Raw genomic sequence first — 27,509 nt, 5'->3', positions numbered from 1 at the left:
CAGTTGCATTGCAATACGCAAGCGTCGCAGCTGATTCATTTCGCTCCAGTCTTCTATTTTTCTCTCAGCACAAGCAAAAGGGTCGTTTTTTCTGGGTACAAAATTTGGTGGGGATCATCAAAGATTGCTCTTTTCGGCAAAAGAAATTTGACCCCAAAGTAGCATCGATACTTGGTAACAATATTTAACTGGTTTTGGATAATGATTGTGAAGGATGACAATTGTGGTGTTAGTTTTGGAGGAGGAGGAAGAGGGTTGCGGGGTTTTGGAAGCTTAATTAGGAGGAAGCAAGTTGATTCTGTTCATAACAGGAGACATGCTCAACTGGCTAGGAAGTTATCTGCTGTTGACCTCGTTGGAATTGGTAATTAATGTTCAATACCACAACTTCCAAGAAAGAAGGAAATTAAGTAGAACTTTGGAGTATATGATGTTGTGGTGTGTGCTTTGTTTGTTATTAGCGACTGATTTTTCTTTCATCTTTTATTTTTTGACATTTTTTTTTGTAGTTAATGTAGGAAGCCCGTATCAAAATTTAATTTTGTCCTTCATGATGATTTTGACATGTATGGATTTGCTACTAGTTTAAGATTACTGATTTTGTTTTTAGTTATCATGACGTGTGCAATTGGCAAATTTTAATTTATGGTGATTGGTTTCTCTAGTGTATGTTGCTTTAGCTTCTTTTTATGAGACATTTACTTTCCTGAAGGTAACTGACCATTCCTGAAAATCAGGGGTTGGAGCTACCATAGGAGCTGGAGTGTATATTCTCATTGGAACAGTTGCTAGAGAGCAAGCAGGACCAGCACTTGTGCTATCACTTCTCTTTGCAGGAATAGCTGCTGGACTGTCAGCTTTTTGTTATGCAGAGCTTGCTTGTCGGTGCCCGTCTGCGGGGAGTGCTTATCATTATACGTACATATGCATTGGAGAAGGGTAAGTTACAGTTTTGGCTATTTTGGAACAAAGCATTAGGTATAAATATAATGGTTAACTGAACTATTCATGTGTTGAAGAAATCTTTTGTCAAGTTATCAACATTAATGGAACAACTATGGACTGCTATTCTGCCGCCAACTGATTTGTGAATGGTTATGTTTTGTTTGTTTGTTTTTCATCAATGTTAGTGAATTCATGATTTGAACATTGCTTTTGATCTCAGGGTTGCTTGGTTGGTTGGTTGGTCTCTGATTCTAGAATATACAATTGGGGCATCGGCTGTTGCTCGTGGCATAACCCCAAATCTGGTGTGTTATACCTTTTTTTTCCTTTTTTCTTCTAACCTCTTAAGTTATCTTTTCTTTTTTATGTTCATGGTATCTTTGTAATTGGGAATGTATGAAAGGAGTAATTGTATACATTCAAACAAGTTCTGGATATTCGGGAATCACTTATTGGTTGACTTGGATACCCCAAATGCATTTTGACACAAGGTCTATTTGATTTGCAAACTTATGTGTGATCTGTTTGGAATTCTCATCCATAATCTTAGAAACAAGGTAGAAGAGGAAATTCTGAGAAAGAACTAACATGGTGCTACCACTGTTAACGTTTGAGTTACTTGTTTGCTATTTATTTTTTATGCAGATTCCACTGAATAATGAAATGAAATCAGCTGACCTTGTGTCAAATGATATGTGTTGCCAAATATTAAGATTTTATGTTGTTAAGAGAGTGGTAAATACTCAGTTTATATCGATTTCTCCTCTAAAACCCAATGGCAGAAAGTCAACAACGGTGGACTAAGCATGCCATCAGTTATTTGTGCTGGAATTTAATTTAACAGTGAGGAACTGTATTAGGGGGATGTGAGGACCCACTTGGTCAACTATGATGCCATGTCCCATGTTAGAGAACTACGTACCTAATAGGCTAAGGTGTTGGGTAATTTTTTAGAGATGACTGTTTGCATTGATTCAGTAGTTGAAACCATAAGTTGCATATTTGAGATTTCTTTCTTTATTCCTTTTGTTTAGTTTGATTCTTTATTTTTCGAATTTTGGCTTGCTTGCAGTCACGCCTAACTATGCTTCTTTCTTATTGTTTTAAATAAAAATAATGTTATGGTAGCCTCGTATACCATACCCATGTTTTCCCTTAGGAATGCTCTATGTTTTTTGTAATTGACGACATATATACTTAACTTTATCCAACAACCACAACATACTTAGCAATTTGGGTTTGTATTAATTATGATCTTGCCTCTTGCAGGCCTTGTTTTTTGGTGGAGAGAACAACCTACCTTCATTTTTGGCTCGACATACCTTACCAGCTCTTGGTATTGTAGTTGATCCATGTGCAGCAGCATTAATTCTTCTTGTTACCCTACTCCTGTGCCTTGGAATCAAGGAGGTTGAACTTTCAAGTTTCAAATAAAATATGTACACAAATATTAGTTTATTTATTTATTATTTTTTTTTTCACTTATTTTTTCTTACAATAATGTTTCAGAGTTCAATGGCACAATCCATTGTGACCACAGTAAATGTCTGTGTCATGCTTTTCATCATTTTAGCTGGTGGATATCTAGGCTTCAAGTCTGGATGGGTTGGATATGAACTCTCCAATGGGTAATGGGTGTGTTTGTGTCTGCTTTGTTCAGCTCACAATCCATAGCATACGTTTTATTGATATCACTGAAATTTCTCTTTTATCTCAGGTATTTTCCTTATGGAATGAATGGGATATTTGCTGGGTCTGCAATAGTTTTCTTTTCATACATTGGTTTTGATTCAGTGAGCAGCACAGCTGAGGAGGTAAATATACACTGGGGGAACTGACCTTTTTAACTCATGTCTTGTTTGTATTGGCAGAAACCAAATGCAAGGCACATCAAATAAGCATGTATGCATTGTTATTTGTTCAAGGATACATTTAATATTTTGATTAAAATTCTGACTTGTACTGCGAAACCTTGACACTACTCTAATCAGTTTTATGCTGGAGTATTCCTTTGAAGATGTCATTCTGGTGACTGACTGGCATTCCTTTTTTTCCATTTGCTTGTAAAAGTTGATATATAAGCAGGTGAATGGGTACATGTTCATCTTTCTATAGCTAGTTCTTTTCACGTGTTTTGGCTTTATCAATATTTCTGTCTGGTAGTTTTTGTATCTCAAATGCATCATGGTCTTGTGATTCTGGTATTGTGATTAACATTATTCACTTGAGGATTCTTTTGTTAAAGTTTTTTGTTTTGTCATAATGCAGGTCAAAAATCCTCAACGAGACTTGCCAATTGGCATATCAACTGCATTAACTATATGTTGCATTCTGTATATGCTTGTAGCAGCAGTTATTGTTGGCTTAGTACCATATTATGAGTTGAACCCTGATACCCCAATCTCCTCAGCATTTTCTAGCTATGGGATGGAATGGGCAGTGTAAGGTTTGCTGTGGCAAACTATTTCATTGTTTATACTATCAGTTTATGGATATCTCTTGAAGCTTCAAGCTCCATTTTACCCCTGGCAGGTATATAATAACAACTGGAGCTGTCACTGCTCTTTTTGCAAGTTTGTTGGGTTCAGTTCTTCCTCAGGTACATAAACAAGACTTAATTATTTATTTAGCATCTCTGTTGATCTTTTCACTTAGTTATGGTTGCTAGATTTTGGTTTTGAATTTTCACGACCTCAAAAATTACTTCTCAACTTCATTTAAGCCCTAATTTGTTACTGGATTATTTTATTGTCATTACGTACTTCCTGCGTATTTTGGTCTAATGTGAGATGAAATGCTGTAGCAGGAAGTCAGGAACTGAGATTGTTAGTACATTTCAAATTTCTTGCTAGAAATATTCCTAGGAAAACACCCATGAAAAGCTTACTATGCCTCTTTTAATCCTAAGTAGAGTAATTTATCCTCTTCTTTAGCAATTCAATTTACCTGTTTCCTTTTTCATATGTTAAAAGTATTGGAAATAACTTCTAAAATCACATATATGAGAATATACTCTGAATTGTATAACTAAAATTACCATCTGAAAAATATTTGGAAAACATCTTGCAAGGATTTTATTCAAAATCGCTAGAAAAGATGGATGTGGTTGAATGTTGAAGGGCACTAATGTATTTCAAGGAAATTTTTGCTTTATATCATATTACCCTTTTCACTTTTTCTAAACAAATTTCTGATAAAATAATTTTTTTCTGATGCATTGCTGTTCAAGGATTGGTATAAGGTTGTATATCATGTATACATCTCTATTTACACGAGTCTATGCATTAGATATGCTAGATATTTAATAGTTATTATAAATGTCTTTTGAACATGATAAATAATATATCTTTCTGTTGGATATATGTTTTGCAGCCACGTGTCTTTATGGCAATGGCTAGGGATGGTTTATTGCCCCCTTTCTTCTCAGACATTCACAAAGGCACACAGATCCCCTTGAAAAGTACCATTGTCACTGGTGTCTTTGCAGCCACTCTCGCATTCTTTATGGATGTTTCCCAATTAGCAGGGATGGTGAGTTAAGTTGTAAAATAATGAGACTAACTAAGGAGATACATCTTTCTTAGAATATTATAAACATAAATTTGTTGTTACATTTATTGCTTTGGGAATACAGGTTAGTGTGGGAACATTGCTTGCATTCACCACCGTTGCAGTTTCAGTTTTGATAATCAGATATGTTCCACCTGATGAGGTACCCATTCCGTCGTCACTTCTAACATCTGTTGGTCCATTGTTGACGCATTCTGGTGGTGATATTGGAGAAGATAGGGCCATAAGTCCTGTAGAGCAACTACATGACAAGTCAGAGGCTTTGCTTGGGCATCCGTTAATCATAAAAGAACAGACCAAAGGTAATTATTCTTTGAATCTTCTTCCCTTTTTATGGAGTGAATTTTGGAGAAAATTTAGAGTGTAGATGCATTTGCAGTTCTTTTGTATGTGGATAGAAGACTCCCTTTATTGGTTGATGATATCCTGTATCAAAGGGTCTGTAATTGCGGAACCGTACAAATTGATGATCTGACCCCTTCAAAGGCTTTGCTCATTCGCTCAAAATATTATCTTGAGAGGTCAATGAAGAACAGCCTAATGCTCACATTTTGTTGAAGAGTTTTTTTATTTATTTATTTATTTATTTTTATTACGTATTTCACAGAAACATGCCTAATTTCTATGGAAAAAACTTAGATCATAATAAAGTTTGTAATGTTTTCCAATCAAAATTAGATCTATATCAATAATCAGCATAATAAAGGTTGTATTAAAGATCAAAATAGATTACCAAGGTGAATTCCAGTTCTGAACGGAGAATAATACTAAAAACATATAAGGAATTGTACATAAGTTATGTTTAGTTTCACTCTTGGCACTAAATTTTCTGTGAAAAAGTTTTGGTATGTGATATTCTTTGTGTCAACCTTCGCCTCCATTTTCTATATGCTAATTAAATTAACAAACTTGGATTTCGAGTTGTTTGTACAGATGAACAGAATGAGAAATCTAGGCGGAAACTTGCTGCATGGACCATTGCTCTTCTATGTATAGGGATTCTTGTAATCACCAGTGCGGCTTCTGCTGAGTGGTGTCCCAGGTCTGTCAACTTTGACAATCCTCACAAGGTTTGAGGTTGTATGGATGGTGTTCTTTTCATGAATGCTTTTCAACTGAATGATATATTCATTTTGGAAAAAAAATGGTCTGAGTTAGAAATTTTATGTTTTAAAATTCATTGGCTGTGCTACCCTTACTTCCTTTCTCTCTTGGCGATGGTGCATATGCAGGATTTTGCGCTTCACATTTTGCGGAATAGGTGGTATTCTTCTTCTATGCAGTATAATTATACTGGCCTGCATAAAGCAAGATGATACAAGGCACAGCTTTGGACACTCGGGAGGTACATGTTAACAAGTTGAGGAATGTTAGCAACACACTCTTCTTATTACACGTTCTCTTATTGATTAAAATTGATTGAAAACTATAAAAGTGGGAGAGGGACACTAAATAGGAATGACACCTACCAATATTTGTGATTTTCAATAATTTTAACGAATAAAAAAGAGTGTGTTTTTGGCATTTATTTGACAAGTTTAAATATCTAAAGCTATCAGATTTTGATGGATTGGTTAAACTCATTTTAGAATGAAATGAACTACAAATTTTGTAGCTAGCTCCTATTTAGATGTTTCCTCTCTCTAACAGCTTACAATTACCTAAGCTGCAAGGATCAACCAAAAAATGAACTTATTTTACTAAGTTTATCATATCATCTTTACAAATTTCCTATCCTGTGTATATTAACTAACTACTAGTTCATTGCGTTTCTTCTCTTAATTTCATACAAGAAGATTTGGTTAAATCTAACTCAATGGTTTTATACCTTGTATTTCAGGTTTTGCTTGCCCATTTGTTCCATTCTTACCTGCTGCCTGCATTCTCATAAATACCTACTTACTCATTGATCTTGGGTGAGAATCTCTTGACAACCATGCTTGATGCTTCCTGTTTTGTGGCATGCATGACATGAGCACCAACATCTAATCCATTCTTATGTTTGTATTTCAGAGTTGATACATGGCTACGAGTTTCAATATGGATGTGGATAGGAGTACTCGTATACGTGTTCTATGGCCGCACTCACAGCTCACTGTTGCATGCAATCTATGTACCCTCAGCATATGCTGATGAAATCCATCGTTCTCAAGCAATTCATCTTGCCTAGTATTTTCACGGCAGGTACCAAAGTTACCACATTGGAGGTCTCCATCCATTTGTTACATAATTGTCACCGTAAATCACATGCCTTACACCAATTTGTAAATATCCTATTCTAAAACTGATACTTTATTTCCGCTATCAGACGGATGATAAATATGATTATTTAGTTGTTTATTTAAACAAGTGGTGTCATATATTTTACAATGCAAATAAAATGAACGCATCGAAAATAAGGTACTGGATAAGCTTCATGCAACATGAAAATGAATTTTCTTTTTGCCAAAAAATTGAACACTAGACTAGAAGATTGCTGGGTTTGAATGAGCTTATCAAGAAACATTTATTGGAGAAAGAAACAAGGAGATAAAATGAATCAAATTTATTTCGGAGTGGGAAAGGAATTCATTTGTTCACAATTTATTTATTTTTAGTAGAAATTACCTTTACCGGAAGTAGTCTTGATCGAGTCAAATATAATTTCCATGAATAACAACGAATACATTAATCGAGTCAAACTACATATACCATTTACAGGAAGTAATCTCATTATTGTCGCACAAAAAAGTTGCAATTTGATTTGATTCCTCATTATGTCTTTATAATTAATTAAGAAGTGTTGATAATTTTTTGTTCTTGCTTCATCTTTTAGATTAGTATAATTTACAAAAATACAACAATTGAGGTGAAATTTCGATCATATTTAAAAATGAATCGATATATAGTTTTTTTTTTCTTTTATTAAAAATCCCGTTGAAGTTACACGAGGAAGTGCATTGTTACATTTGTTAGGTTCCATGTTTATCCAAACATACCCAAGTGCTGTTAAAAAAAAAGTCATTAAGTGTGTTGCTTAATCTTTAAATAGGTGTGTTGGGCATGACACTGAACACGAGCTTGAGCTTGTACATTTTGGCTCAATCGTTTTTATCTGGAAGCAGAACTTTTCAATATTTGCATAAATGCTTTTTATCTCTTCAATATTTCTACTTTACCCCAAACAATTTAAGCTCTACTCCTTAGCTCTCATCACGTGACAACCTCAACTCCTGATTCTTAGCTCTGAAATTTTGAATCTCAACTCAACTCCTACAATTTAAACTTCAAGGAAGGATTAGAGCAATTTCGTGAAGTCAAATGGAAGATCAGTCTTCTTTTGCTCTAAAGCCTATCTCTAAAATTTTTCTTTAAATTTCTTATATATGAACTTATGAATTTTTAAGTCTTAAAAAAATCTTATATATCTCCTGTTAAACTTGATCAACTTTGACTTCAATACAAAATAATTCTCAAACAATTAAATTCATAAAAATTTCTTAATCCTTAAAGTTTTAAAACATTAAATAAACAATAATTAGTTTCACAATGTTAGTAATAAAAAAATCAAATTAATTTCATTAAATTTAATCCAAAGGTTATTACTTAACCTTTCATATCTCATAATAAGACATGTTCTAATTCAATATGCTCACTATACTCATTTGATACACTCCCATAAATAGTAAACATGATTATAGATAGTCTCAAATGGTTAAATAATAGTCTTTAAATTATAGACAAAAATAATCCATTATTGAGATTAAAATTCAAATATAAATACTTTCTTAATAATGAAATCATTATTATTGTTATCTCCATGATTATTAACATTACTATCGTCATCATTAACATTGTTATTATTGTCGTTACTACTACTACCATCATCGTCCTTGCCATGTAGAGATAATGAAACAATATTAGTAGTGACATCAATAATAATAACAGTAATAATAATAATGACAATAATTCTATAGTGATAATGGTAGAAAAAATAATAATAATAACTTCATATGAGAAGTATTTATAATTAGATTTTTATATTAACAATTAATCATAAACGTAATATTTATAAAACATATGTAAGTATGTATCGTAACGTAATCATATTTAGAAAATATATATAGATATTTATAACATATATAGAAAATCAAAATTATATGAAAGTTGATATATAAAATAACATTATTACTCTATCTAAAACTTTTCTCGGCGTATACATATCCGAAACACGAACACTCTCTTCATTGAGTCATTGACAATGAAATTTATAATGTTGAGAATGAAACATGGCGACTTTATTAAGCAAATGCAACGTCAACACGTAATGTCACATAAATAGCGTTATGCTTTATTTAAGTTTCCTTACTTACAAACCTGTCCGTATGTCATGGGGGTAACATATGCTCCAGTATTTATAGCAGCATATGCATATCACATTGCTCTAACCATTCCCATATACTCTATCACTGATCAAAACAAAAAACAAAAACACAAAAAAAATATCATTGATAAAAAAAAAACAAAAAACAAAAAACATCTCCTATCAATCGATCAACTTTGTCATTTGTGGATGTTGCTCATAATCATCATCTTCCTCATAGCTTCTCAATCATTTCTTACGATTAAAAAAATAATAATTACAAACAAGAGGAGTTCCGATTTGGAATTGGAGTTGTTTCTTCTTTTAGAAGGCACCAATTATTTTGCTTGTTTTGTCCTTCAAGGCAACAACCCCACCACAAAAAGCAAGGAGAATTTGTGCTTTCTCTGATTCTTCCCACAAACTAAAGCAATTTGTGATTGGAATGCGACCACATTGATTGGTCAATCGACATTAATTACATTTTGATCTGAATGCAAAATTAATATATTGGTCACAACACCATTTTTGATATTGGGACAATCATTGATTTGATTTTCCCATAAACGGAAATTGGATTTTGTGTGTGTTTTCTTTGATGGGTGTTTCCGTTGGTTCACATTCTCAAAAGGGTTCATGGGATTCCTTGAAGTTCTTAACTAGAAGGAAGCAGGTTGATTCCTCACGTAGGAACGTTGAGCCTCTCCTTGCCAAGGAGCTAAATATTCCTGATCTCATTGCAGTTGGTAATTAATTCAATTCCATTCTCTTCAAAATTTCATCTTCAATCGTGTTTTCATCTAGGAATTGTTATAACTTTCCTTGAAATTCGGTGTTGTTATGTGGGAAAGGATAATGTTCGGTTTATGTTCATGTTTGACCCTTGATTTGACGATGTTGTCGGATATGAAACTTTTCCCGCCATTTTCTCATTCACAGTGCAACATTTGCCTTCACATTTTTTATATTTCTGTGAGCATGCCACATATTTGGTTATTAACCAATAACGTGTTTATTTTTCTCATTTTCCACTCCACAAAGCATTTTCAATCTGAATTCTTATTGTTTTGCAAATTGAGTTGATATGTTATGATAATCAGGGGTTGGTTCAACAATTGGTGCTGGAGTGTATGTTCTGGTGGGAACGGTTGCACGAGAGCATGCTGGACCAGCTTTGGCAGTTTCTTTTCTGATTGCAGGATTAGCAGCTGCTCTTTCTGCATTTTGCTATGCAGAGTTGGCTAGTCGTTGCCCTTCTGCTGGAAGTGCATATCACTATTCATACATTTGTCTTGGTGAAGGGTACTCTTCTCTTTCTTTGTGTTTCAACATTATTCTTCATCTTTGTTTTTCTTTGTAATTCTAAGATTTCTGTGTGCAAAAATAATAAATCCATTGAATTTTAACAACTCAAAAGAAGATTACTTTTGATATAGAAGATATATGTTTTAATTTTAGGTTTTTGCTGAAATGAAAAATTTAGGTAAGTTGAGCTTTAGAAACTGTTATACATTAAGGTTAGAATATGTCATTGACAGCGAAAATCAAACTCACATTTTTGTAGGATACGATTTTATTACTTACTTATTGAACCAATATTTGTTGGTCAATAAAATATACATGTAGTCTTTATTAAAATATTATTTGATTTTTTTTTTCTTTTAAATTGGGAGGGGAAGGGGATAGTATTTTTTTTATGATAACTTGATTTTAGGTGAATTCAATTTACATCATGTGGTCTAGTGAAGTTAATTTGCATTATTTTTATATGAAAGAAACTTATGTCATTCTTAATTGGGAATACATCAACAAAATAATTACTTATATTTTCAGTGTTGCTTGGTTGATTGGTTGGTCCTTGATATTGGAATATACAATCGGTAGTGCTGCTGTTGCTCGTGGCATAACCCCCAATTTGGTATGATATTATTTTAATTCTTATATTGAGTTTTTGCTTCTATTAGAATATGTTGATTATATCATCCAAATTCAACTTTGTGTTTATGGTTGCTCTTTCATATTTTTAGTAGTTTGAGCTTGACCCACCTTTCATTTATATAATTTTCATTAGTTAGGTGAATCTGTAAGGATAATATGTCATGCAAAATATTCTTATTTCTTTAATATTGCAAATAAAATAATTTTCTTGGTGTACGAGTATGAAAAATCTTCTGTTTTCATTTTTTTTTAATTTCAGAAATTCTATTGGATGTTTTACATGTCTTAAAATAATAAACAAATTAGCTGATTTATTTGAAGTAAAATTGGTTTAACACTAATATCAAATATAATACTTGTGTGATTAGGGTGCACTTTTTGGTGGTGCGGATAATTTACCCATCTTCTTAGCGCGCCATTATATTCCTGGAACAGATGTGGCTGTGGATCCATGTGCAGCAATCTTGGTATTAGTTGTTACTGGACTCTTATGTGTGGGGATCAAAGAGGTAACTTTCTACTATAATCTTATTTAAGCTTAAATTTTCAAATTAGTTTAAAAGTTTTGTGACAAGTCTTTATATTTATCAAGATTTTTTAGTAGTTTACTATTTGTAGGAAACGTTTTTACTAAACTATAAGGATCTGTTTAAAAATTCTAATAAATTACAATGACCTATTCAGTTATGTTATCTAGGAATTAAATTTCTATAATTTATCCAAGTCTTTAAGTAGACTCTTATGATTTATAAAATCTAATGAAAACTTAATAATTATCATCGAATAAAGGCTTATTTAAAATGAGTTAATCACCTATACACTGTCAGTGTAAAGTTTTTTACATTAGCAACCAATTATATTTTTTAATTGTGTCATATCACTATTAAAAGATATATTTTTTATAGTGACATGACACAATTAAAAGATATAATTGGTTGTTGCCAGTTTACACTGGCAGTATATAGGTGATTAACTCATTTAAAATTCTTTCACTAAATAAAAATTATGCAAAAATAAATAAATAATAATAGTGAAAATACAAGAATTTTTATCTAGAGTATAAAATTTTCATATTGTAGAGACTAATTTAAAAATTTATTGTAAGAATTTAGGAATTTATAGAATAATTCAACCAAAATTTTATTTTGTTTATATTTCTTGACTGTATGAGCTAGAGTTTCCTTTTCCTTTTCCTTTTGGTTGGTGTGTAACTTGTTTGCATTCTCTATCCAATCACTGTTCTTTATTATTTATAATTAAAATATCCAAAAACTTAGTGTACTTAATACATGCAGAGCACAGCGATACAAAGCATAGTGACAACGGTGAATGTATGTGCATTGCTTTTTGTCATAGCAGCTGGTGGTTACGTGGGATTCAAATCTGGATGGGTTGGATATGAACTTCCTATGGGGTACTTTTTCATTTCCTAATTGCCAATTGGTACTATAAATATTTTGTTTTTGCACTTTCCAATATGATATGGCTTCTCTATTTTGGTTGCATAGGTTTTTCCCCTTTGGGGTTGATGGGATGCTGGCTGGTTCTGCAACAGTGTTCTTTGCATATATAGGTTTTGATGCAGTTGCCAGCACTGCTGAAGAGGTATACCATGATTGCTTCACTTTATTTTAGTTAAATAATAAATATTTAGGCAGCTCAATCTTTTGAATAGTGGAAAGAAAATATTTAAATATATTTTAATCTTTGAAAATATAACTATTTTTTTCATCCTATATAAGTTTTATTCATTTTTAAATCCCTACTTATAACAAAGTGATGTGTTTTAGCTCCTCACTCACGTTTTTATGTTTTTCTGAGGGACTTAAACTACATCATTTTTTCTTTTCCAGATGAGCACGTAAATCAACTAATATGAAATTATTTATTTTAATTTAGTCAGTAATGTTAAGTTTGAATTCTAATATGCAGTTGTGACTTGTGATAATTATATATTTAATTGTATTAAATATTTAGAAGAAGAATTTTACGGTCAAACAAATTTACTTGCGATAGAAGATATATATTGAATCATAGCAAAAATAAAAAAGTTTAAAAAAATGTCATTTTTCCAATGTAGGATTAATGAATTTATAGTATTAGATATGTTTTTAGTCCATAAACTTTTATCGATTCTTAATTTTAGTCCCTAAACATTTCTCATTTGGTTTTATTCTCTAAAAAAATTTTATATGAACAAAAAATTTTGAAGACAAAGATAAAAATATTGACAGGAGAAAATGTTCAAAGGTCTAAATATGAAAATTGACAAAATTTTAAGAACTAAAAATAGTCAAAAATTTATTCGGAGACTAAAAATAAAAATTAACAAAAATTTAGAAATTAAAGACATATTTAATCATATTTTATATAAATTAATAGGAAAAAAATTGATATTTTAGAGATAAAAACATATTTAACTCAAACTCTACTCGAATTCCTTAAACAAGTGTCTTGGATTTGAAATTTATGGATGAAAAATACTTATTGAGAGCGGATACATTAGTGGTAGCCAAGCCAGGTTTCCAGTGAAGATTAGATGTTGAAAAATTCAGTGAATACTTCATACTTATAATTATAACATGATGAGTGTTAAGATAATTTTATAAGATATAGTTTAGATATACTAGTTTATCTTCTCCTAATTTCTAGTTTAGTTTCCTTAGTTAGTTTTATCTAAATCTCTAAATTTTAGGGATTGATTATGTTTTATGCCTATTTATTTTATTGTATCCATCAATTCAATAACATGAAAATTATTCAGATTCAAGTTGGTATCAGAGCATTCTGGTCCTGGTTTGGAAACCCTAACCCAGCCGCCACCAAGGCATCTAGGGTTTTTCGAATTTTGTCAGCGGTTGTCGGAGTTGACGCCGCCTGAGTGTTCAGAGGTCGCCGATCGGCCCTTCCGTCGCGAGCCACCTCCAGAACGGTGTCTCACGCGCTCTCACGCACGATTTTTGTCAGAAAAGCTCGCCGGCGCGTGGGGTTCACGCGCCGCCCTCCAGGCCTCTATTTGCGACGCCGTTTGCACCATTGGACTCGCCGGCCCTCCCTCTTCTTGTTTTGACCCTTTTTAGGTTGTGGGTCACACTGTAGGTGGTCGTTTGGTTGCTGTTTGGATTTTCGTGGTTGTTTGGGTGCTGCCACGGAATTTCGAGACTGTTTGGTTGCTATCTCGGAGGTCTTTCCGGATTGTTTGGAGGTGTTTTTTTTTGCTGTTCTTCTCTTTTTTCTCTTCATGGCAGAGATTTCCAAGAATGGCACACCCTCTTCTTTTATCCCTAGTTCAACTGACTGTGGAAGTCGAGGGCGTGGTCGAGGTCGTGTTCGTGGTAAAGGGGGTAGAGGAAACCTCCATTGTACCTACTGCCAAAGAGATGGGATACACGAGACAAGTGTTATTCCTTGCATGGCTTTTCGAGCAAGACAGCTAAAGTGGCTCAATCTCCGACTTCGGCTCTAGAAGTCAAGATTGAACCCAAGAGCAATCATCCAATCACATTATCTGCCGATGATTACAAAGAGTATCTTCAACTAAAGGCGACTAAACAGGTCCCTTCCTCCATCACTGTTGCTCATACTGGTAATTCTAGAGTCTGTCTCTCTCATTCTACGTCTATTGGACCTTGGGTTTTGGACTCCGGTGCTTCTGATCACCTAACCTGTAATGTCTCCCTTTTCCGTAACCTATCATCACCTAAAACTCCACATCATATCACTCTTGCAGATGGGTCAAAAGTTCAAGCCACTGGTATTGGTCAAATATCACATCTTCCATCACTACCATTAAAATCTGTTTTACTAGTTCCTGGATGTCCCTTTAATTTGATTTCTATAAGTAAGTTGACTCGGTCACTAAACTGTGTCATAACCTTCACTTCTGATTCTTTCTTGATACAGGACCGGAGTACGGGACAGACGATTGGAGCTGGATCTGAATCACATGGTCTCTACTACCTTCAGCCTTCTACCTCTACCATATGTGCATCTATTGAGTCTCCTGGTTTAATCCACCGTCGCCTGGGTCATCCAAGCTTGAATAAATTAAAGAAAATGGTACCTCATCTCTTACGGTTAGAATCTTTAGAGTGTGAGTCGTGTCAATTAGGAAAGCATGTTAGAGCTTCTTTTCCTAATAGTGTTAATACTCGAGCTATGTCTCCTTTTGATGTTATTCATTCTGATGTTTGGGGTCCTAGTCGTGTTCCTTCTCTTTTGGGGCATAGGTATTACGTCACCTTTATTGATGATTTTTCTAGATGTACTTGGATATTTTCGATGAAAAATCGTTCTGAGTTATTCAATATTTTCCTAAGTTTCTATTCGGAGATCAAAATTCAATTTGGCAAAGTAATTCAGATTTTACGAAGCGATAATGCTAAAGAATATTTTTCAGATTGCTTCAAATCATTTATGGCTTCTCATGGCATTCTACATCAATCTAGTTGCCCTCATACACCTCAACAAAATGGTGTAGCTGAGCGAAAACATAGACATATTATGGACATTGCTCGTACTCTTTTATTGAATGCCAATGCACCCCCAAAGTTGTGGGGCGATGCTGTCCTCACTGCAGGATATCTAATAAATCGAATGACATCGTCTGTCTTGAATGATCAAGTACCTCATTCCCTATTATACCCATTGGAACCCCTTTACTCTGTTCATCCTCGTGTCTTTGGTTGTACTTGTTTTGTCCATGATCTTTTCTCAGGATGTGATAAGCTGTCTGCTCGGGTCATCAAATGTGTGTTCTTAGGATACTCCCGTGTCCAAAAGGGGTACTGTTGTTACTCTCCTGCTACGCATTGATTTTACACCAGTGCAGATGTCACTTTCTTTGAAGATACACCATATTTTATTGCCACAGATGTCTCTCTGGTTGACTCAGATCTCCTCTCTCAGGTATTGCCTATTCCTCATTTTGATCATAGTGTGCCTCCTACCACACCTGCTACTTTAGAGGCACCAGATCCTCCCGCACTACCAGGGTCTGACAATCCTCTCACCGATTTGGGATAACCTATGAGCGTCGATCACATACTGTTGTTCCTCCCAATGATTCTACAATTGAGCCATGTGATTCTACTCCTGCTTCAATCTCCTCACCTACTCCGGCCCCACCTACCTCAGTTGACTTGCCCATTGCTCTTTGTAAAGGTAGTCGTTCTACTTGTAATCCTCATCCTATTTATAACTTTCTTTCATATCATCGTTTGTCTCTTACTTATTATGCTTTTGTCTCTGCTATTTCCTTTATTACCATTCCCAAGACAGTACAGGAGGCCTTAACCCATCTAGGATGGTGACAAGCAATGATTGATGAGATGACAGCTTTAGACTCCAACCACACTTGGGTACTTGTCCCACCTCCACCTGGAAAATCTGTTGTTGGTTGTCGGTGGGTATTTAATGTTAAAGTGGGCCCTGATGGACAAGTGGATAGATTGAAAGCTCGTCTTGTGGCTAAAGGATACACGTAAGTATATGGTTTGGATTACAGCTTTTCTCTCCAGTTGCAAAGATGGCCTCAGTTCGTCTCTTCCTAGCCATGGCTGCTATGAGGCATTGGCCTTTGTTTCAATTAGACATCAAAAATGCCTTCTTACATGGTGATTTGGAGGAGGAGATTTATATGGATCAACCTCCCGGGTTTGTTGCTAAAGGGGGGTCTAGTCTTGTATGTAAATTACAAAAGTCCTTGTATGGCCTCAAACAATCACCTCGTGTTTGGTTTGGTCGGTTTAGCAAAGTTATACAGGAATTTGGAATGATCCGCTGCGAGGCAGACCACTCTGTCTTCTTTAGACGCTCATTGACACATAAATTTATCTATCTTGTTGTTTATGTAGATGATATTGTGATTACAGGTGATGATCAGGAGGGCATCAAGGCTCTGAAGCAACATTTATTTAAACACTTTCAAACTAAAGATTTAGGTCCCCTACGTTATTTTCTTGGGATTGAGGTCGCTTAGTCAAAGTCCGGTATTGCTATTTCTCAGAGAAAATATGCTCTTGATATTCTAGAAGAGACCGGACTTACAGATTGTAAGTGTTAGATATAGTTTTATCTTATAGTTTTTTATCTTATAGTTTTTTATCTTATGGGCCTAGGCCCACTGCTTTGTATTTAAACACATCTTTTGCTTTGCAATACACAAGGAATATGTTCTCTCCATTCACCATTACTCTCAACATGGAATCTAGAGCCTATCCTTGACTTTCCGGTGGACCCACTGTTCATCGGTGTCCGGAAAACGTGTCTCATTCCGTTTTCCGGCTATCCACTCAGTCGTGTCTCTTTCCGGCAATTTTTCCTATTTTTTTAGGGTTTTTCTTCGCTGCCGCCGCCGCCGCCACCTTTCCGGCCGGCGACCCCCCCACCCAACTCGCCTTCCTCCGGCGAACCCAACGCCATCGGTCGCGCGGCAAACGGAGGCCGCACGCGCCCCCACGCGCCGCTTCCGTGTTGGGTGCGTTTTCTCTCTCCTCTTCGTCAGCCGTCGCGCGTGGCGGCGCGTCCGGCGACTTTTCCGGCGGCGATCACCGGCGCCGGACTCGCCCTGACCTCCTCTACCCCGATCTACTATTTGTTTTGTGATCGGACCTCGTTTGTCACGAATCTCTTCCTTCTCGGGCCGTTTTTTTCTTCTCTCTCCTGTTACAGCATCTATGGCTTCCTCTTCCGCTGATCGGCCTGACTTTGCTATTTTCACTAATTATGTCAATGTCTCTCTTTCCATTGACAAGTTAGATGGCACCAATTATGATACTTGGGCTTCGGATATCAAGCTTTGGCTTAAGGGACAGGATTACGTTGCTCACCTTACCCAGACAGCTGCTTCCGTTGATGAGAAGGATCGTCCTCATTGGTTGAAAATTGACGCTCAAATTTGTAGTGTCCTTAAGTCGACCATTCATCCCTCCCTAAAGCAAATTTTTCGTGCCCATGAGACATGTGTTGGTGTATGGGAACAAGCCCGAGTGTTATACACCAATGATACTCAACGTCTCTATGGTGTGTGTCAAAATCTCCAGAATATCATCTCCCCACGACGCCTTGATGGCTCCATGGCTGAGTATTTGGGCAAAGTTCATGGCCTCCTACATGACTTCAATGAACTTTTGCCTCCTGCTGACACTCTTGCCAAGGAACTAGAGCAACGCCAAACATTCTTTATGTTGATGGCATTGTATGGGCTTCCTGATGAGTACTCTTCCATTCGTGATCAGATTTTGGGATCTCCGACCGTGCCTACCTTGAACTCGGCTTGGTCCACTCTGTTGCGTGTGCCTTGCAAGTTTTCCCCTGACATACCTTCTTCAGCTCCCACTGGCGACTCCTCTGCTTTGCTTTCTCAACGTGATGATCATCAGCGTTCTCGCAAACTGGGCAAAGGTCGTCCCAAGTGTGATCACTGTCACAAACTGGGCCACACAATTGACCATTGTTATGTCTTACATGGTCGTCCCCCTCGCCCTACTACTGCTGTTGCCCACACTGCCTCTCCTGTCTCTACTGCATCTGGTGCTACCCCCTCTGATAGTTCTGGCTCTGGGCCCCCAGCTCTCTTCAATGACTTCCTTAAATGGTATGAAGAACGTCAAGCTTCCAATTCCACTGCTTTTGTTGCGCACACAGGCCCTTCGTTTGTTGGTCTCACTCACTCCACCTCTCTTGGCCCTTGGGTCCTAGATTTTGGTGCTACCGATCATATTTCTGGTAATCGGTCTCTTTTCTCATCTCTTTCTACCTCTACTTATTTACTCTCTATCACTATGGCTAATGGTTCTCGCGCCACATCTCATGGTGTTGGTACTGTTCATCTTTCTCCTTCTCTCTCCATTGACAATGTCCTTTATGTCCCAGAGTCTCCCTTTAATTTATTATCCCTTAGTCGTGTTACTCGTTCTCTTGATTGCCTTATTTCTTTTACCAAAGATTCTGTTTTCTTACAGGACCGGAGTTCGGGACGGATGATTGGCACCGGATGTGAGTCTCATGGCCTTTATCACCTATGCACCTCTGCTCCTGTTGGTTTGGTGGCGGATTCCCCTTCCCTCATCCATGCTCAATTAGGTCATCCTAGCCTTGCCAAGCTTCAAACATCTTGTACCACGTCTGTCTAAGTTGTCTCATTTATCGTGTGAGTCGTGTCAGTTAGGCAAACATAGTCGTAGTTCCTTTTCTCCGAGTGTCCACAACCGAGCATCGTCTCCTTTTGCTTTAGTTCATTCTAATATTTGGGGGCTGAGTCGGGTCCCGTCCACTTTAGGATTTCAGTATTTTGTCACTTTTATTGATGATTACTCTCGATGTACTTGGTTATTTTTAATGAAATCTCGTTCCGAATTATTTTCCATATTTCAATCTTTTTATAATGAAATTCAAACTCAATTTGGTGTTTCTATTCGTACTTTTCGTAGTGATAATGCTCGTGAATACCTCTCTCACTCCTTTAAAGCCTTCATGGCTTCCCATGGCATTCTTCATCAGACTTCTTGTGCATATACCCCTCAACAAAATGGGGTGGCTGAGCGCAAAAATAGACACCTAATTGAGACCACTCGCACCCTCTTACTTCATGGTCACGTTCCTCAACCTTTTTGGGGTTGTTCTCACTGCTTGCTATCTCATCAATCGAATGCCATCTTCTGTCCTCAACAACCAAATACCTCACTCTATTTTATTTCCCACTCAACCTCTCCACCCTCTACCTCCTCGCGTCTTTTGATCTACGTGTTTTGTCCATAATCACAGTCCTGGTCTTGACAAACTTTCCGCTCGATCTCATAAATGTGTCTTTTTAGGGTATCCTAGGTCTCAAAAAGGGTATAAATGTTTCTCACGCTCCCTTCGTCGCTACTTAATTTCAGCTGATGTCACCTTTCTTGAGTCTTCTCTCTACTTTTCATCTACTTCATCTTCTCCTACACCTGTCCTTGCCCCTTCACCCTTACCTCTTGTCTTTGATACTCCTCCTGTGTCTGCTGTGTCACCCGACCCACCACCTCAGCCTCCACTTCAAGTTTATCATCGTCGGCAACGCTCCAGCCTTCCCATTGGACCCCACCCGACTCTACTTCGGTGCCACCTCCTTCGTCTCCTCCGGCCCAACCACTTGAGTCTGACCTCCCTATTGCCCTTCGGAAAGGTAATCGTTCTACTCGTAATCCTTCCTCTCATTATATTACTCTGAGTTATCACCGATTATCCCCCTCCCAATATACTTGTCTCTCTTCTCTTTCCTCTGTGTCTATTCCTAAAAATGTAGGTGATGCCTTGGCCCACCCTGGTTGGAGACAAGCCATGCTTGATGAACTGTGTGCTCTTCAGAACAATGGTACTTGGGATCTTGTTTCTTTGCCTCCTGGGAAGTCTGTGGTTGGATGTCGATGGATCTTCACAGTCAAGGTTGGTCCTGATGGCACCATTGATCGACTCAAAGCTCGTTTGGTCGCCAAAGGTTATACTCAAATTTTTGGATTAGACTATGGTGACACTTTCTCTCCTGTTGCCAAGATGACCTCTGTCAGATTATTCTTAGCCATGGCTGCTCTTCGCCGTTGGCCTCTCTATCAACTGGATGTTAAAAATTCCTTTCTTCATGGGGATTTGCTTGAGGAAATTTATATGGAGCAACCTCCTGGGTTTTTTGCTCAGGGGGAGTCTTCCGGTTTGGTATGTCGTCTCCGCAAATCACTTTATGGTCTTAAGCAATCTCCAAGGGCATGGTTTGGTAGATTCAGTACTGTAGTCCAACAGTTTGGGATGACTCGAAGCGAAGCTGATCATTCGGTCTTTTATCGACATTCCACTGCTGGGTGCATCTACTTGATAGTGTATGTTGATGATATTGTTCTTACTGGTAGTGATCATCATGGCATTTCTCAGATAAAACAACATCTTTGCCATCACTTTCAGACAAAAGACCTTGGTAAACTTAGGTATTTCTTGGGGATTGAGGTAGCGCAATCTACAAATGGAATTGTAATATCTCAAAGAAAGTATGCATTGAATATTTTAGAGGAAACTGGGCTAATGAATTCCAAGCCCATTGATACACCTATGGATCCTAATGCTAAACTTCTACCTAGTCAGGGGGAGCCTTTCTCAGATCCTGAGAGGTACAGAAGACTGGTTGGGAAATTGAATTATCTCACGGTAACTCGTCCTGACATCTCTTTTGCGGTTAGTGTGGTGAGTCAATTTCTCAATTCTTCATGTGCAGGACATTGGAATGCAGTCATCCACATTCTGAAGTATATCAAAGGTGCTCCAGGAAAAGGTTTATTATATGGCTACAACAATCATACCCAAGTTGTGGGATACTCAGATGCAGATTGGGCAGGCTCTCCCTCTGACAGGAGATCCACCTCAAGTTATTGTGTCTTTATCGGTGATAACTTGATTTCCTGGAAAAGTAAGAATCAAAATGTAGTGGCAAGATCTAGTGCAGAAGCAGAATACCGTGCTATGGCCTCTGCTACGTGTGAGCTCATTTGGCTCAAACAGTTGCTTAAAGAACTGAGATTTGGCGAAGTTACACAGATGACTCTCATATGTGATAACCAAGCTGCCCTTCATATTGCCTCAAATCCAGTATTTCACGAGAGGACCAAACACATTGAAATAGATTGTCACTTCATTCGTGAGAAGATTTTATCTGGGGACATTACTACTCAGTTTGTTAACTCTACTGATCAGTTGGCAGATGTCTTCACCAAATCATTACGGGTCCTAGGATTGATTATATTTGTAACAAGCTTGGTGCATATGATCTATATACACCAGCTTGAGGGGGAGTGTTAGATATAGTTTTATCTTATAGTTTTTTATCTTATAGTTTTTTATCTTATGGGCCTAGGCCCACTGCTTTGTATTTAAACACATCTTTTGCTTTGCAATACACAAGGAATATGTTCTCTCCATTCACCATTACTCTCAACAGTAAGCCAGTTGGCACTCCCATGGATCCCAATGTGAAGCTTATGCCTAGTCAGGGGGAGCCTTATCCTGACCCAGGGAGATATCGGAGATTAGTGGGAAAATTGAATTATCTCACCATGACCAGACCTGATATATCTTTTCCTGTGAGTGTTGTAAGTCAGTTTCTTAACTCTTCCTGTGAGAGTCATTGCCTTGCAGTTGTTCGAATCCTTAGATACATCAAAAGATCTTCAGGAAAAGGACTTGTTTACAATGATAGAGGACATACAGACATTGTTGGATATTCAGATGCAGATTGGGCAGGTGATGCAAGTGATAGACGATCAACATCAGGCTATTGTGTCTTCATGGGTGGTAATCTTGTCTCATGGAAGAGTAAAAAGCAAAGTGTTGTTGCACGATCAAGTACAGAAGCAGAATACCGTGCTATGGCTCACACCACATGTGAACTCTTGTGGCTAAAATTCTTAATTCAAGAGTTGCAGTTTTGCAAGGTTGGTCATATGGAACTAGTTTGTGATAACCAGTCAGCTTTATACCTCTCCTCTAATCCAGTTTTTCATGAGAGAACAAAGCATATAGAGGTTGACTGCCATTTCATCAAAGAAAAGATCCTCTCCGGTATCATTAAGACCACCTCAGTTTGCTCCAAGGATCAACTTGCAGATATCTTTACTAAATCTTTACGAGGTCCTAGGATAACATATATATGTAACAAGCTAGATGCATATGATATATATGCTCCAGCTTGAGGGGGAGTGTTAAGATAATTCTATAAAATATAGTTTAGATATACTAGTTTATCCTCTCCTAATTTCTAGTTTAGTTTCCTTAGTTAGTTTTATCTAAATCCCTAAACTTTAGGGATTGATTATGTTTTATGCCTATTTATTTTATTGTATCCATCAATTCAATAACATGAAAATTATTCAGATTCAAGTATGAGAAAAAGAAATAATCTATACAAAGGATGTTCAATTGTTCAAACTGCTGACAATTGTTCACTTGATGAACAGGTAAAAAATCCTCAACGAGATTTACCCCTTGGTATTGGTGGTTCACTGTTTCTTTGTTGTGGGATTTATATGATGGTGTCCGTTGTTGTAGTTGGTTTAGTACCTTATTATGCAATTGATCCGGATACCCCAATATCATCTGCATTTGCTAATCAAGGGATGCAATGGGCAGCGTGAGTTTACAATTTGGCATCTCATTCTTCAATCTTCATTAAGTTTTGATGGCTCAATCTATGTAGTATTTGCCAAAGACAAGTTTCTTGTTCGTGATTGCAGTTACATTATAAATGCTGGAGCTTTCACAGCTCTCTGCTCAGCTTTGTTGGGTGGAATACTTCCCCAGGTAAAACCAATGAAAGTTGTTTAGCTTCATTTTTTTAATGTCATATTATAAATTGTTCAGTCGCTCAAGATTTTTGTTAAACAAATGGAAATCTCTAGATTCTCATATTAATGATACCTAGTAAGTGTAATGAAATTACCTTTTGTTGAAGAGGAAAATTAAATGATATTTCTATCGAGTAGATAGTGGTAGGTATTGATTAAGGATTTGTGTTACTTGATCATTTCTAGGAGAATGTTACAGGTGGAGGTATTCATAGAAAAATGTTATCAATGTTTCAATACACACCTTGATTTTCAGCACAAAAGAAAATGTTACTAGTAATTCATTTGCATTTTGCAATGGACAAGAAAACCTAGGTTAGTCTAGTGAATTTCATTCGAATCATTCAATCATATAGTTCCATTCATCACAAATTAGTCCTTTTTTCTTTTCAAGTATTTAATTTACAAGGCAAAAATGATAAATGTGTTTTCTTCGATGTTTCCCAGCCACGAATTTTGATGTCTATGGCAAGGGATGGGCTACTGCCACCTTTTTTTTCTGATATAAATAAGCAGACTCAAGTTCCTGTTAAGGGCACAATAGCTACTGGTGTTATGGCTTCAATCTTGGCATTTTTTATGGAAGTCTCTCAACTGGCAGGAATGGTAAGCCCAGAAATTATCTGCTAGGACTTTTCGCTTTAGTGTATAAAAATTTCAGTACTAATTGACATATGCATTGCAGTATAGAGTTTATCAGTTTAATTTTTATACATTGTTAGAATAAAAACTTTTGCACAATCAACTAACAAGAAATCATGGTATGATTTTTGACCTTCAAAGCATACAAACTTAACATACATGACTCATGGCCATATGTGATCGAATGACAATATAAAAACCCATTATACTATCACTATATAGAGTATAGACAATTTTGAGTCTATTTGAATACAAGCTAAAAGCACTTTTAAGAGTTTCTCTATTGAAAATGAACAATATTTTTAAGTAGAAAAGTTCTCAAAAGCGCTTCAAAATTTGTATCCAAACAAGCTCTTACTCTTCTATAAAAGTAAATACTCTTTGAATAGTGACCTGCTTATGAGGTAACTAAATTCACTTTTTAAAATATGAACTAATAATATAGTGTATTAAATAATGTGTATTTATCATTCATGTACATGTAATAACAATGTGTGACACTATACGGGTCATGACACCAGGAATTCTTCAATAAAAGTCTACAATGAATCTGTTTAACAACTTGTGGCTGTTTATCTTAATGTGGCTAGATCTTCTTTTCTTGTTTGTGATTGCATACTCATGAAATCATTAATGTCTATAGTAGTACTAATGGCATGTATGGTCTTCTCCTAAAGATCCTTTGACTGTCATGTAAATGTCTATAGTAGTATTAATGTGCATGTACCTTTTCTCCTGCAGGTTAGTGTGGGTACGCTTTTAGCATTCACCATGGTGGCAGTGTCTGTGTTGATCCTAAGATATATTCCTCCAGATGAAGTCCCATTGCCTCCATCTCTCCAGGATTCAATTGTTTCGGTGTTAAAGCGGTGTAGTTTGAACAGTGCAGAGACAGATGTGGAATATACAGATGCTGCAAATGTTGGTACTGCTGAGGACAGAAAGCCTTTAATTGTTAAGGAAGATGTTATGATTGATTTTGCTAAACATCTTGCTGTAGGCAACCGTGAGTTATCATTTCGCTTCTCCTTTACTGATCTCTATAATAGATAATATACTTTCAGTACTCCAGATATATAATTTTGGTTTAATTACCCTTTTGGTACCTATAGTTTCATCAACTTTACCTTTTAGTTCCTATAAATAAAAATATTTTTAGTCTTAATACATATCATTTTTGTTTCTTTTTAATTCTTTTAGTTTCATAAACTTTATTTTTTAGTCCCTCTAGTAATAGATGATAAGGACTAAAAAGAAACAAAAATGATATGTATAAAAGTTAAAATGAAACATTTTTTACAATAGAAACTAAAAAGTAAAGTTTATGAAACTACAAGGCTAAAAGGATAATTAAACCTATAATCTATGTTTCTCAAGTAGCTAACACTAGTTCACTTGTGAGGATTGATTTAGACTATATCCAGATTGTTATTCTCTTTTTGTCATTTGGCATATGTTTCTTTTCTCCTTAATTTATTTGTTTATTTTGGGTGCAGATCTAAATGAAGGTAACAGGCGAATTGTTGTTGGGTGGATCATAGCATTCATATGTTTAGGGGCGTTTGTCCTTGCATACGCTGCTTCAGATTTAACTCTTCTTAGGTTAGTCTAGTTGCAGATTATGTAACTTTGCTTAAGCTGCACATTTAATAACAATATATTAATTCATGGTCAAGGATTCAAGATCCCTAAATAGTATGGTGGCTGGTTTGAAATGCAAAGAAGTGGACTATTTAGGGACTTGGCCTTATGCTCTGGGAAGTGGAGTGGTTTGACAATATTATTAATGGAAAATCTCTACAATAAATATGCACTTCATTAGTGTTTATCGTGTCATTTAAAGATTGCTTGATGTTCCTAGTCTTGAGAATGTTTTTATGATATTGACAGTTATATTCGCTTCGCATTTTGTGGAGTAGGAGGTGCTCTTCTTTTGTGTTGTTTTGTTTTCCTAACCTGTATAGATCAAGATGACGCACGGCATAACTTTGGGCACTCTGGAGGTATGTCTTACAATCATTTCCTTGTGTTTCATAAATTTATGTCATTAGTGTTGCCTGTGTGGGTAGTATCTCATTCCTGTCGACTAATGTAGATGTAATGCAATGTCACACACACGAAGTGTATTGAACAAGCATAGTGTACTATCAAAACGAACTGTAGAAAGTAGGTTGGCCATTAAGCCTGTTCAGTTTAAGATAAATAACAATAATTTAATCTTTTTTCAGGTTTCATTTGCCCATTTGTGCCACTGCTTCCCATAGCTTGCATTCTCATCAATTGCTACTTACTTGTTAATCTTGGGTAAGCATTGATACTTAATTTGCTAATACTTTTGATTAATCAAGCTCACCTTTTGTATATATTTTTTCTGTCAAGTTGTGTGAAATCTTGAACATTTAAGTTTTTCCACAGATATGAAATATTGAAACTGAAGGAAGTGGTTTGATTTCAAGACTAAAAGTAACTCAGGGACCATCTATCCATTTATAAATATTTTTTAAAATGAATATCAGAATCTATCTGGTATTTTCTTTCTGCTATGCCTGCTTTAACGGTGGCAAACTAAACTTCATCTTCATCTGAGTAAACAGGCAGGGACTCTAATAGTATAATGATAGTCATATCATATGTAATGTTAATTGAACTGTTTAGTTTCTTTTAGTGAATTATCCTTCCTCCTTAGTCGTTGGTTTATATTTATAGTTTATAAATGAATAATAAAATTTAGTACAATTCAATAACTACATATTCCTGCAAATCTAGGAACCAAAGTGAAACTTTTCTTTATTAAATCAAAAGTACATGTAATTGTTGTTTTCATTTTTTTATCTCTGTTTTTACAAACGGAATGTCCATGTCCTGAAAGAAACTCTGCAATAAATTGAACTTTCATCCTACAAGAACAGAGAAGAGGCATGTGGACAAAACTATTAAGACATCTTCAATGTATTTTGTCGAATCAGAAATTCTATGTTGAGACTTTGTTAATTGAATTGCATGCTTTATCTAATTCTTGCTTATCTTTCTTTCAGAGATGGTACATGGTTGCGTGTTTCTATATGGCTGGCAACAGGACTACTAGTGTACGTGTTTTATGGCCGAACACATAGCTCTCTAAAAGATGCAATTTATGTGCCAGTGAAGCAAGTGGATGAAATTTACCAAACTCACACAAGATGTCTTGCTTAATTTCTACAAACCAAATTAGGAGGAATATGTCTGTGTGAAGATTGCTTGCATCTCAAGCCAAAGAAAATAGTGCAGTTCCCCCGGTTGAACATGTAATCTCGTACAGAAGTGCTTCTCAAGCTTAGGGTCGTGTTTAATATTTTTTTTCTTCTCGAGAAGAATGTCACTGTGGTGTGCCTAAAATATATCTCATTTGTTCCCTCATTGTGTACCATTTGTACGATATATCTTGTTCTGTGTGAGTGACTTAGGGCATGTTCAAAAGAATGTAAATTTAGCTTGATCTTTGTAATTTAAATTCATCTTTTTTGTTTTGGAACAATGAAAACATTAGAGGAGTCTATTTTCTAAGACGCAGAAAGTGATGTTGACAAGTTGTACAAATTTGTTGTATATATATATCATTAAGAAAACCTACTATTTTCTGTTTTCCATGGTAGAATGATGACAGTAGAAATTCAATGTCATTAAAAAAAATTCAAAGTGAGCCGGTTAACATGAATCTAGCTACCGATTTCAAT

At 36.0% G+C, this 27,509-nt stretch overlaps 2 protein-coding genes across 3 annotated transcripts; both read left to right on the top strand.

Annotated features, from left to right (window-relative positions):
• On the top strand, window positions 1-6,864 carry LOC109802580 (cationic amino acid transporter 4, vacuolar). The gene is made up of 14 exons (XM_020363999.3): window positions 1-364; window positions 738-939; window positions 1,166-1,250; window positions 2,215-2,355; window positions 2,455-2,573; window positions 2,663-2,759; window positions 3,214-3,386; window positions 3,478-3,544; window positions 4,318-4,476; window positions 4,580-4,817; window positions 5,449-5,557; window positions 5,748-5,860; window positions 6,356-6,431; window positions 6,529-6,864. The coding sequence occupies exons 1-14, from the start codon at window positions 202-204 to the stop codon at window positions 6,683-6,685; spliced, it is 1,899 nt and encodes a 632-aa protein (XP_020219588.1). The 5' UTR covers window positions 1-201; the 3' UTR covers window positions 6,686-6,864.
• Window positions 6,865-8,945: 2,081 nt separating this feature from the next.
• LOC109802457 (cationic amino acid transporter 2, vacuolar) lies at window positions 8,946-27,420 on the top strand. 2 transcript variants are annotated; one of them, XM_083072202.1, is made up of 15 exons: window positions 8,946-9,603; window positions 9,958-10,159; window positions 10,691-10,775; window positions 11,164-11,304; window positions 12,091-12,209; window positions 12,304-12,400; window positions 14,699-14,854; window positions 22,768-22,940; window positions 23,044-23,110; window positions 23,602-23,760; window positions 24,538-24,802; window positions 25,293-25,398; window positions 25,687-25,799; window positions 26,025-26,100; window positions 26,832-27,420. In XM_083072202.1, the coding sequence occupies exons 1-15, from the start codon at window positions 9,456-9,458 to the stop codon at window positions 26,986-26,988; spliced, it is 2,064 nt and encodes a 687-aa protein (XP_082928328.1). In that variant the 5' UTR covers window positions 8,946-9,455; the 3' UTR covers window positions 26,989-27,420. The 2 variants fall into 2 exon arrangements, with proteins under 2 accessions (XP_082928328.1, XP_020219426.1); XM_020363837.3 differs by lacking the exon at window positions 14,699-14,854 and having other exon boundaries at window positions 8,948-9,603.
• The last annotated feature ends 89 nt before the right edge of the window (window positions 27,421-27,509 follow it).

Source organism: Cajanus cajan, chromosome 4, assembly GCF_000230855.2.
Source record: "Cajanus cajan strain Asha chromosome 4, NIPB_CcT2T_4, whole genome shotgun sequence".
In the NCBI taxonomy this organism is placed as follows: Eukaryota; Viridiplantae; Streptophyta; class Magnoliopsida; order Fabales; family Fabaceae; genus Cajanus; species Cajanus cajan.
The sequence above is the reverse complement of the archived record's forward strand: the minus strand, read 5'-3'. Positions and strand labels throughout refer to the sequence as shown.